We start from the raw sequence: 11,469 nt of genomic DNA on the forward strand, positions 1-11,469 counted from the left end.
TCTTGCAATGACTTTTTAAAGGTGATTATTTATTTGTTTATTTCTTGTTCGTTTTGTTCTTTATATGATTGGCATCTCAAACATGTGACAGCTCTTCACCAAACCAGGGCTAAACTAATCTTGCCACACACTTCCACTCTTTTAAGACTCTTTTAAGTAGAAGTAGTGCTGAAGAAGTAAATATATAAAAGAAAACGACTAAGCAGGAGAAAAATGTCAAGGCTTCTGCGAAAGAAAACTCCTGCTCCAGACTGCTGGTTTGTTTTGGGTTTAAATCCGATGAAAAGGGTAAAGCATCAATCTGAATGAAGTGACACTCTATAACAGACAAATCATTGCAAAAGAGAGTCAGTTTTCTGTGTGTGTTTATTTGCACGTGTCTAGTGGCAGCAAAATAACTTTTAATTTTTGGAATTCTTTGCAGTCTAAAAATCCATGTTGGACCTGCAGCACAGTTTAGTTTTTGACGTGTGTTGAACCTTTTCGCTAAATGACCCTTCTTGCTTGGTGTAAATCGCAGGATAGGAATAAAGCGCATTTGTCTTTATCTCTAACAGGGTTAAACATATAGAGACAGCGCAGAGCCATTCAGTCTAAAAACTCTGAGTTAATGAATGGAAGATGGATTACAAGGTTGGATGTCTAAAATAATGCTAAATGAAATCTCGCTAGTTTTTGTAGTTAAATAAATAATGACAATTAATAGCGTCTTAGTACATACTCTAGTAAAGTGTCTGTGAACGCTGCACTTGTGTGTTCATTTGGATTGAACATTAATGTCATCCTGTGGATTTATACCTAAAAAAGATTATAGTGTATTTTTTTTCTCTTCTTCTTCAGTATTTCTGCACTGCAGGGGAGTTCTGCACTATAATTCTAGCCTATATAAAATTCATAGAAATGACCAGACCTAATATTGCTCATACCCCTTCTTCCTGTTCCACCATCCCTCCTTCCTCTCTGGCCATTCGTCCTCCTCTCTATCTCTCAGCATGTCGCCCGCTTCAGTCACGGCCCAGTCGGGGCGGCGATCCCGGTTATCTCTCCGTATCAGCTCACGGCTCGTTAATCGCCGAGGGGACGTGTGGTCAGAGCGGGGCGAGTCACTCAGAGAGGCAGGAGAGATTAGAGCAGGCTGCAATGTGCCAGACGTCACCTGGTATTCAGGAGCTATCAGCGAGGCAGAATTAGGAGCTGCAGATGGCATTAAAAAAAAAAAAAAAAAAAAGTCAGCCTAAGATTAGCCTTATCTAGAGTTGTCAAAGTTAACACCTTAACTTTAACACCGTTTTCTTGCGCCACTATTTTTGGCATCATTAGCACTTCTTCATAGTAATTCTATAAAGCATACATACTGTAGTTCTTTCTAGGCTAGAAGCTCCCATGCTGCAGATTGAACGATGGAGTATCCTGCGACTTGTTTAACCCTGCCAGCAGTGCGAGCTGCGTCTTTGTATCAACAAGCTGGCACGGAAAGTTGTACATTTAAAAACAGATGGTCTGACCTGCTGCCTGCTGCATTTCTCACGTTGCTGCTTTATTTTATTTTTCTCTCGTCTTTTATCTTAGTCAGTGACGATTTCGAAGCAGTTCTCAGGCTTTTTAGGTAGGTCACACTACCTACAGCCACTCAAAGGGTTTTATTTAGAAGTGTGAAAACCACAGCTGCTTTTATCGACTGGTTGTAGAGGAAGAAACAGAATTCGAGTGTTTTATGACTGATTGGAGGAAAGCCGGTCGGTTTTGTGTTTCTGTACAAAGCCGTTATGACTGGCTTAAGGGCTTAATAAATGTAGCCTACTGGACGTCAGTGAGAAATCACCGCATCTAATAAGTTACCTCAGATTCCTGTGTGTTATTCTGATGAAAAGTGGAAGCTGTAGCAAGAATTTCACTGAGGTTGCAAAGCAGTGGACTGTTGAAAAGAAAGTCACTACATTTCACATGGTTGGTGCGCTGAGGCTGAGGTTTGGAATTCCTGCTCCGGTGTTGGACAGCACGTCGAATTCGATTCATTCATTCACATATAATAGAAACACACATACCTACTCTTTACCTCCATGCTAGGCTGAAAAGCATCGCAGAACACACACACTGCAGCAGTTCTCACACTGGGCCCGAATCCGTGTGTGATTGTTTCTGGTTGTTCTCGTTCCACGCGACATCTTTCAGGTTACCAAATTGTCTTTGGTGCTCTGTTTCGGACTAAACCGTTAGTGTGAAAGCCTCCTGAGACTGGATTGGGAACAGTGTCCACAAAACTGGACCGTGGAAGACGTCACAAGGACAAGAGAACCAGATAAGGTGTCTGTGGTCCTGCACCAGGGTCTAAATAGAGTTGGGTTAACAAGCTTTAAAATGCTAGAACTTTACTTTTACTCTGTGTGTGTGTGTGTGTGTGTGTGTGTGTGTGTGTGTGTGTGTGTTTATAATCACTATATAAAGTGTTTTTGCCAGCCACCACCCATTTGACAGCACTATTTTTTCATAACAATGGCCTGGAGGGAACCAGCGCTTTTGCTCTAGTAGTGAATTTGAACATATGGCAACGGGTCCTGTATGATTTATTTTTTTCCTACTTGGGATGATGGAAGATTTGCTCCTCTCTTATTAAGGTAATTAAAGGTGTAACCAGATGGCAGTCTGAGGTCAGATCAGGGCGATGATCTAAGATGGCGTCTAACTTGTTCACGCGGAATCCTCCAGAAGCAGCTCGTCTTTTCTTACTTCATCTGCTTTCTGTTTATGCTTTATTCTGCATGGCTCATAATTACAAATGGATGAATGTTCTGAATACTGATCACTGACTTAATTTGATCTCTTCTCTCACTTCCAGCTCGCTCTCCGGTTTTCAGCGCCATGTTCGAGCATGAAATGGAGGAGAGCAAAAAGGTATGTTTTGTTTTTTTTTTTTTTTTTACCCCTTCTTTTTAACCACCTACCCCGCTTTTCTCTCTGTGACTCGCAGTTGCCGTGTCTGGCTTTTATTCTCTCATTAAAGTTCAAAGAGGGGAACAAAGCTCCCATGGTGTAGGAAGCAGTAAAAGATGCAGAGCCTCCCTCAAACACTTTGGTGTGCTCTACTTGATCATCTTAGATCAAGTGTTACTCTAAGACCTCGTTTAGTCGTCCTACAGTGCAGAAGTGCGTTAGTAATCTCTCTTTAGGGAAGACGTCTGCAGTCCTCACGCCTTCATCACACCTCATCATTTACAGATACCAGACTTACTGTAGGTGGATTTATTCAGTTAATACTGTACCTCAACATACCACAGGTTTCTGTTTAGTCAATAAAATGCAGATATATTGAACTGAAGTCCAGAACTGAGCAACGAAGCTTAAAATCCTTGTTTAAAGTGATTGGGGAAAACGACCGGGATTGGATATGCTAAGAGTTTCCAAATTAGCAGCCACATGACAACCGCTCTGAAATGTTATGTTTTGTTATTCTTTTATTTTACATGTGAACATTTTAATAGAAACGATGGAAAGGGATTTTGTATTTTGGGATGTTGCTGAGAGTCACATTCAATCAAGCCACCTTTAAATTGAGTGTGTGTGCTATTTTATTTCCCACCATCCTGACATGCTGCACTAATTGTGAATTTAGCTTCGAGTTGAGTCTCAAATCAACCCCTCAGTCTCTACATCTGTCTTATTTACCTGTTATTCTCATGTAGCCGTCAAACCCGGCACGAGCTCTTCTTTGTGGACCGGTCTTCTGTTTGTCTTCTCTCTCTCTTTTTTTTTTTTTTTTTTTTTTTCCCTTTAAAACTAAATCTATACTGTTTATTAAGGTACAAGTTTTCTCTGTATGAAACGTGACCCATGACATAACAGAAAGCACAATCCAGGCAGCAGCAGTATGGATTAAAGGAAACGGAGCTCGTCATCACGGTGCATGAAATCATTTTCCATTTCTGCTCGGAAACCCAGACAGCTCCACTGTACTGCTTTATCCTGCAACACGTCTGTCGTGTTTTATTCCTTATGTATCGTTGGAAGCTGAACGTAGCAGCTGAAAGAAAAAGCACCCTTTCAAACAACTCCTGACTTTTATTTTTGCAACCCTGTCTTCCCACCAGACTGGTTAGTCCTTGCAAGGAGTGTCATGTCTGTTTTTTAGTCTTGCACCTTACCCATATGTTTCTGGCACAATGTTCAAATGTAAGCGTTAAAAAGAAATAAAGTTAAATAACATGTAAGCTCACCAGGGCGTGGGGTTGCAGAAGATTCAGAATGACCAAATGGTCCAATTACATAAAGCTGCTTGGTTACAAAACCCTGGATACGACACGACCATTAGTTCTAGCTGTATTATATCTGACTATACTGACTATATGACTATCTCTCTCTCTTGCTCTCTCTCTATGTCTCTCTCTCTGTCTCTCTCTATGTCTCGCTCTCTCTCTCTCTCCACGTTATTCGACACAAACTCTGAGCTAATTGACGTCTGCTTTAAATTTGACCAGCGAAGACTAAACACGCGCGTTTCTCTCCGTTTCACGTCATCGGCGATCATTTACATAAATGCATGATAAACTGCAGCAGATGATCCGCTACACAAGTCGTGATGCTTTGTATTTATAAACCTCAACAGAAACCTACGTTACTCGTCTCTGCTTTAGTAAGTAGCCACTTAGGAAGTTACAGCCAATATGTTTGTTGTTACGTATCCCATAATCCTGTGCTTTAGCCCTGGCTGAGGGAACAGTTTGTGTGTGATTTATTAAGTTTGTTTTGTTGTTTTTCTTTAAGTTTTAGAGAAATATCTGCTACTGCTTCATGTGATCGAGTCACTAAGCCCGGAAATAAGTCACTAAGCCGAGCTGCGACTGTTAGTGTATTTCAGTATCATGGCAGTAAAAATAATACACAGTGAACCTCCTTATAGCGTCTGTGCCTCTCCTCATGCAGTGGCAGCGTTGTCAGAACCCAGCGCTCCTGACGCAGCAGTATTCACCATCATCCTCTCACTGACACGCTTCCTTATTTTACTTTCCTTCCTCTCACAAACTGCTGGGTCACTGTGCCATCTTTTCTCCTCTCATCTTCTTCCGCTTCCCTCTTTCCTCCAATTTCATCATACCTTGTTTTTGTATTATATTTTCAGATGTGTTGGCATTTGGAGTGTCTAGATTTGGCTCTGGAGAATCAGGTTGTTTTTCTTTTTGTGAAGGCATTTTCTCTTGTTTGTTAAGAGGGTGTTGAGTTTTAAAAGGTTCCAGCATCTCACACACACTGTCTCTCTCACCCACCCTATCTGCCCCTTTCTCTTGTCTCTCTGCTCTTTTTGAGCTTTTGAAATTGTATTTCTCTCCCTTTACCTCTCTCTCTCTCTCTCTCTCTCTCTCTCTGTGTGTGTGTCGCTCTCTCTTCTGTGGTCTCTTTTCCTCCTTGTGTTTTTCTCTCTCTCTCTCTCTCTCTCTCTCTCTCTCTCTCTTTTTCTTCTTGCTCCCCTGTCTTACTCTTACTTCCCTGGTGACTGATGCGATGCTTTTTTTATTTTTTTTATTTATTTTTTTTTTTAAATTAATTGTCATTTCTAAGGAGAAGCTGAATAGCAGTCTATACGACGGCACATCGTCATAAGAACAGTTGTTGCAGTTGAGATGTGTGTGTATCTGCACATACACTGTGTGGCTCTTTTGTTAGTCAGAAGTTGATATATGACTGCTTGAGTGAAGTCTTGCTTTGACCTTTTCGTTTGAAAAGTGTGAACTTAATTTAGATTTGTGGGTTTTATAGACTTGCTTTTCACTGTTCCATTTTGCTTAGTCACAGCAGAAAGGTGTGTGTTTGTGTGTGTGTGCGCGCGCCTGTGTGTGCACTTTATAGTGGCGCTCTATTGCGTTGACCTCAGTCATGTTGTGCGGGTTACCGGGCTTTGGATAAAGCAGGATTGTAATTGGTTCCCAGGCGGAGCTGCAAAAAGGTGCTAGGTGGCTGTTAGCACAGCGGTGAACGATAAAAAGCTGCTTCAGTGGCCTGAGGCAAGAAATAGAGAGTAGGATTAATTCTAGAAAAATCAACCTGGAAGAAAAAAAGCATCGAAAGAACTCAGTGGTTTGTTTCTTGGTTTTTGCCTCTAGTTAGAGAGAACATATCCTGCCCTTGTGTTGTTTATTTGTGAAGAAGGGGCACTGATGTTGATTTTTCTGGAATAAGGGAATGATGTGTGTTCCTTGTGGTAGGATTCGTTTAGAACGATTGTATCAGGCTAATCCCTGGATTGCCGTGTACATGTACGATGTGTACACACGGTCTTTAAAGTTCTCAACAGGTTCATATAAATCACACTAAACTGCTTCCAGGACGAACCTTTAAGCTTCCTCATGTCCTGAATGTGAGGACTCGTAGTAGCTCTGTTTTGTACTCGTGGTTGAGTAAGATGTCTTATAGTTGATGGATTTGTCTCGGCACTCTGTGTGTGTCTCATTTGGACAATCACGTAACAGTCAAAACAAAGTGTGGTGATTAAAGCAAGTAAGTGTATTAGTTAGAAGTAAAAAGCTTCAGGAGTCAGAGGGGGTGTTAGATGGGTGTTGGCGGGGGTGTTTGTGAGGTGTTAGCGGTGGTGCTAGATGGGCGTTGTCGGGGTGCTAGATGGGGGTGTTAGATGGGTGTTGTCGGGGTGTTAGATGGGTGTTGTCGGGGTGTTAGATGGGTGTTGTCGGGGTGTTAGATGGGTGTTGTCGGGGTGTTAGATGGGTGTTGTCGGGGTGTTAGATGGGTGTTGTCGGGGTGTTAGATGGGTGTTGTCGGGGGCGCTAGATGGGCGTTGGCGGGGGCGCTAGATGGGCGTTGGCGGGGGCGCTAGATGGGCGTTGTCGGGGTGCTAGATGGGTGTTGGCGGGGCGCTAGATGGGTGTTGGCGGGGGTGTTAGATGGGTGTTGGCGGGGGTGCTAGATGGGCGTTGTCGGGGGTGTTAGATGGGTGTTGGCGGGGGTGCTAGATGGGCGTTGTGGGGGTGTTAGATGGGCGTTGTCGGGGTGTTAGATGGGCGTTGTCGGGGTGTTAGATGGGCGTTGTCGGGGTGTTAGATGGGCGTTGTCGGGGTGTTAGATGGGCGTTGTCGGGGTGTTAGATGGGCGTTGTCGGGGTGTTGGATGCATTATTTGTATATAACTTCAGGGTCTGTCACATGCCACTCCTTACATATTGTGAGCTGCTTTAGTTGTTAAGAGCATTAACCGACTAACCGACTGCTTAAAGAAAAACACGATGTTTTAACTAAAAATAAGTTTTATTATACTTTTTTCATGCTGTCATCAGGACAAAAGAATGAAAGTTTTCTGAACAGAGCTGTAGTGCAAATGAACAATATTAACATTGTGTGTTTTGCAGAACCGAGTGGAGATTAACGACGTGGAGCCAGAAGTGTTTAAGGAGATGATGTGTTTTATCTACACCGGCAAAGCGCCCAACCTGGACAAGATGGCTGACGACCTGCTTGCTGCTGCTGACAAGGTGACACACAAGCACACAACGTTCCTGTTGTGTTAAATGAAACAGAATAAGAGAAACACATTCTGAGCAGCAGTGATGAAGCCTGGGCGTGTCGAGGTGGGCGTGTCGAGGTGGGCGTGTCGAGGTGGGCGCGTCGAGGTGGGCGCGTCGAGGTGGGCGCTTCGAGGTGGGCGCGTGTAGAAGTGACATTATTACATTAAAAAGCAACGTTCTCATAAGTATTAATTAAAGCATGCAAGCCGGTGATAAAAGATCATGCTGATTGGGCTGATGGAATAAACCACACTACACAAGTCTTAAACACATTTTCATCCCCTTTTTTAAATCATGTTTTACTTTTACTCACAGAGTACAGTTCTATACCACTTGAACATTTTCTTTATTAGTTTCTAATTAAGTGTAAAAAAAACTCCTTAATGTGTCCTGTAGCTCTTTTTCTGTGTTTGATGGTCAGGTTATTTAAATTGTAGGTTCTACATGACTCTTATCTCTCTACCCTTATTTGTGGGCAGATGGAGTAAATTGGAAGCCGTTTGGCGCTCCTGCGAATTACAATTGTACCGCACTTGTTTTTATTTTGTTCATTTGAGTGTATTGGATTTGTGCATGACATTTGTGTGTCGCTCTGTGTGCAGTACGCCTTGGAGCGCTTAAAGGTGATGTGCGAGGACGCTCTGTGTACGAGTCTGTCTGTGGAGAACGCTGCTGAGATCCTGATTCTGGCCGACCTGCACAGTGCCGATCAACTCAAAACCCAAGCCGTCGACTTCATTAACTAGTGAGTGGCTGAGTTTTAACACAACTCATATCATCCCAATATGCTCTACTAACACCCACACTGCACAAAGGTTAAGGCTCGGTCTGTCTGTCTCCCTGTTTTCCTCTGTGTTCCTCAATCTGTTTGTCTCTCTTGCTATTTCTGCCTTTCTCTGTGTGACCCCCACCCACCCCTGCCCATGCATCGAGCAACCACAACAATAACACCACAAACCACAAAGAGAAATCAATAGCCATGACGCTAGATGATACATGCTCACTACCGAGCCCACATAATGTGCTACTGGGCTACTGGTGGTGATTCTGCTCTTGTGTAATCACCCAAAATTAGTTCTAATCACTTTTTTTTAATTACACGTTGTCTGTAGCTACTTTGCTAGGGTTTGAGTCGCCCGTAAGTGTCTTTGAGATGCGTCCTCTGTCTCTGACCCCCCCCAGTCCTTGCCAGATCAGGCAAGCTGGAAACTCAATGAAAATAGAGGTGAAGCTAGACTAATCTACATCTTCTGTTAATTATAATAGCATACATTTTTGTATTAGTGCATTATTATTATTGTTGTTATTTTAAATAGACACAACAGTAAGAAAATCAATCTGACAGTAGTGCAGAAATGGCAGACCATCACTATAAATCACAACAAACCAATTCTACATGGCAGAGGACTTCTTTAAGCCAGCTCTTATTATTTTTCTTTGTTTTGTGATTTGGAGACCTTCTGAGAGATGTTCTGCTTTACTGAATGATGCCTGATGGATTCATAAAGGCAAAATGATCTCATTATGGTTATTGTGGCCGCAGTCCCAGGAATCATGCACATTCCTGACATTGTCTTTTGTGACACACACACACACACACACACACACACACAAGCACATCTGCACTGCAAACACATTAATATATGTGTAGATGTTTTGCGGCCTGTGTAGGTTGCATTAGAAATACTTTTTAAATACTAGTGTCCGATTTGCACTGACGTAAACCAATTACATCTGTGAAATCTGCTGGCCTGGATTGTGCCTTTTTTAGTATCCTCTGCTCTGCTCTTTCCTTATGCTGCTACTGTGTATACTGCATGGTATGTGAACAGGGACGAAATCACAAATGCTTCCACCCTCAGGCAGGTTTTTTTGTGTTTTCCCAGCCTGGCCCTATTTCCTAAAACGATTGTATGTTCCCAATCACCGTTTTTCCTTTTATTTGTTTATGTGCACCATGTGTTCTCCTGGGTGCTGTGTGACTCCATGCAGAGTAATAGTGGAGCTATTGATCTGTTGAGGAACTGCTAGAGGGTTTAGACCAGAGCATGCTGGGTTGAGCTGCAGCACTTACAGCCTTCATTGTTGGTGCACAATAAACAACAGAAACATTTACAGAATAGGCTGCATGTTTTAGCAACAGCTCATGATTATGTCTGGTGTGCTATTGGCTGCTGTAGCCTACATTCAGGTGTAGAATATCAGGACAGTGGTCCTCAGTTGAACTTTTGGTGGCATGTTTGGGGTAAATGCATTTCCTGGGCAATAGGGGAGCAGGACTGAGCTTCACACACAAGCCGAGTCTCAAACATGCCATGCACACTCAAACCCACACAGACACATGGTGAATGTTGAATGTCATTAAAGGCCATTGGTGTGCGTGATAGTGCAGTTTAGCCCCCTCAGGGCAGAAGCAGATTGAGGACAACATGCAAACAAACTAGAGCTACTTTGTGTATATATAATTATCTCTCTTTCTCTCTCTCTCTCTCTCTCTCTCAGCCATGCATCAGATGTGATGGAGACATCCGGCTGGAAGTCCATGGTGGCGTCTCACCCTCACCTGGTTGCAGAGGCTTACCGTTCCCTGGCGTCGGCACAGTGCCCCTTTTTGGGCCCACCCCGAAAGCGCCTCAAACAGTCATAGTAACCTTGGATTATACTCACCCAGCCCCCTTGCCAGGACTGCCCACACGGAGGCGCCATTCTTAAATGTACCCCATAACTTCTAAATATACTCCCTGTAGGGACTCTAGCGAACCCTTGATCCCAAGGTACTGTGTTCTGTAGCGTCCCTCCTTGTCCTCTACAACGTCCTCAGCCCAAAAACCCAGGCGCGCCAGGGAACCTCAAGCAGAACGGCCATCAATAGAGGCAGTGCTGTACCCGAGGGTTCCTCCCAGCTCTGCTCCCTCCTCGACGCCCCTCCCCAATTGCCCAGCCTAACCAGGATAAGCGAGTTTCAGTGGGATCCTGGAGTCAGTGATGTCTACAGTTTGGATGAACGGTTGGGCACGATGGACGGTGACTACAAATACTGGACACAATGATTCTGTCGGTGGACTTTAACCTTCTGTCTGTGGACTGTGACCCCACTGTCCCCTGCGATGGATTCTCCTTTACTGTGTGCATCATTTGTTCCCTTTCTCAGTGACAGATGGATATTAGGATGAGAAAAACAAACCCAGCTATTGTTGGGGAACTGCAGCGCTTTTAAATAGGTAGCTTGTCTCCTTCGTCCCGATATTTGAGTAGGTCACGTGTCTCTTTTTGATGGAATTTTCTCCTCAATCTATCGCAAGTGGTAAGATCCTGAAGAAAGTGACTTTAACCAAAGCTTTCTTGCTGCCATTCTCAGACCTGACTTTAGATTGGCCAGTTAGAGAATATGAGGCACAGGTGGACTTCCTGTACATCTCCTGTGTATTGGAGAGTGCGTGATTGCACAGATCGATGGAAGAGGGCTGAAAGAAGGGGAGTCTGTAAATACAAGGTTCTGTTTCTTTTGATGTTTTATTTGAGATTTTCTCCTCCTTGTAGCACTTCTGTATTTAAACCCAGGCTTTCTGTATGAAAACAAAAACTACAAAAAAAAACCAGATAATAAATTTGGCTGTGCTCATGTTTGTTGTTCGATTGTTGTACTACCAGGTTTGCTCACATTTCTGCTTTTTTGTCCCTTCAAGTGTTTTCTGAGATTCATTGAAATAAGTCTAGCTGACAGTAAGCGGAAGGCTTTTTCACGCGGGTCTCTGGGTGAAGATAAAGCAGTTATTCCTGCCTGTTTTGATTGGGAATTCAAAAAAAATCTCCACTGTGAATCAGAGCACAAAAATGAAAGCCACCTCTTTAAAGTAGGGAGCATAAATGACCTCTCTTTTCTTCAGTAGAGCTACAGAGTGAAATAATGATGCACTCGTTCAGATCCGGGGAAACATCACTTCTTGTTAAAGTCTGTATTTGAC

General features: G+C 43.3%; 1 protein-coding gene across 1 annotated transcript in view; it reads left to right on the top strand.

The window, feature by feature from the left end:
* spop (speckle type BTB/POZ protein) overlaps positions 1 to 11,126 on the top strand; it is a 76,393-nt gene extending 65,267 nt beyond the window's left edge. Inside the window, exons 8-11 of the mRNA XM_060892431.1 lie at positions 2,837 to 2,892; positions 7,349 to 7,471; positions 8,107 to 8,249; positions 10,007 to 11,126. Of these exons, the coding sequence (XP_060748414.1) occupies positions 2,837 to 2,892; positions 7,349 to 7,471; positions 8,107 to 8,249; positions 10,007 to 10,151 (467 nt within the window). The 3' untranslated portion in view covers positions 10,152 to 11,126. The remainder of the gene's footprint in view (positions 1 to 2,836; positions 2,893 to 7,348; positions 7,472 to 8,106; positions 8,250 to 10,006) is intronic.
* Positions 11,127 to 11,469: the final 343 nt, after the last annotated feature.

This window comes from Tachysurus vachellii, chromosome 18 (assembly GCF_030014155.1).
Source record: "Tachysurus vachellii isolate PV-2020 chromosome 18, HZAU_Pvac_v1, whole genome shotgun sequence".
NCBI lineage: Eukaryota > Metazoa > Chordata > Actinopteri > Siluriformes > Bagridae > Tachysurus > Tachysurus vachellii.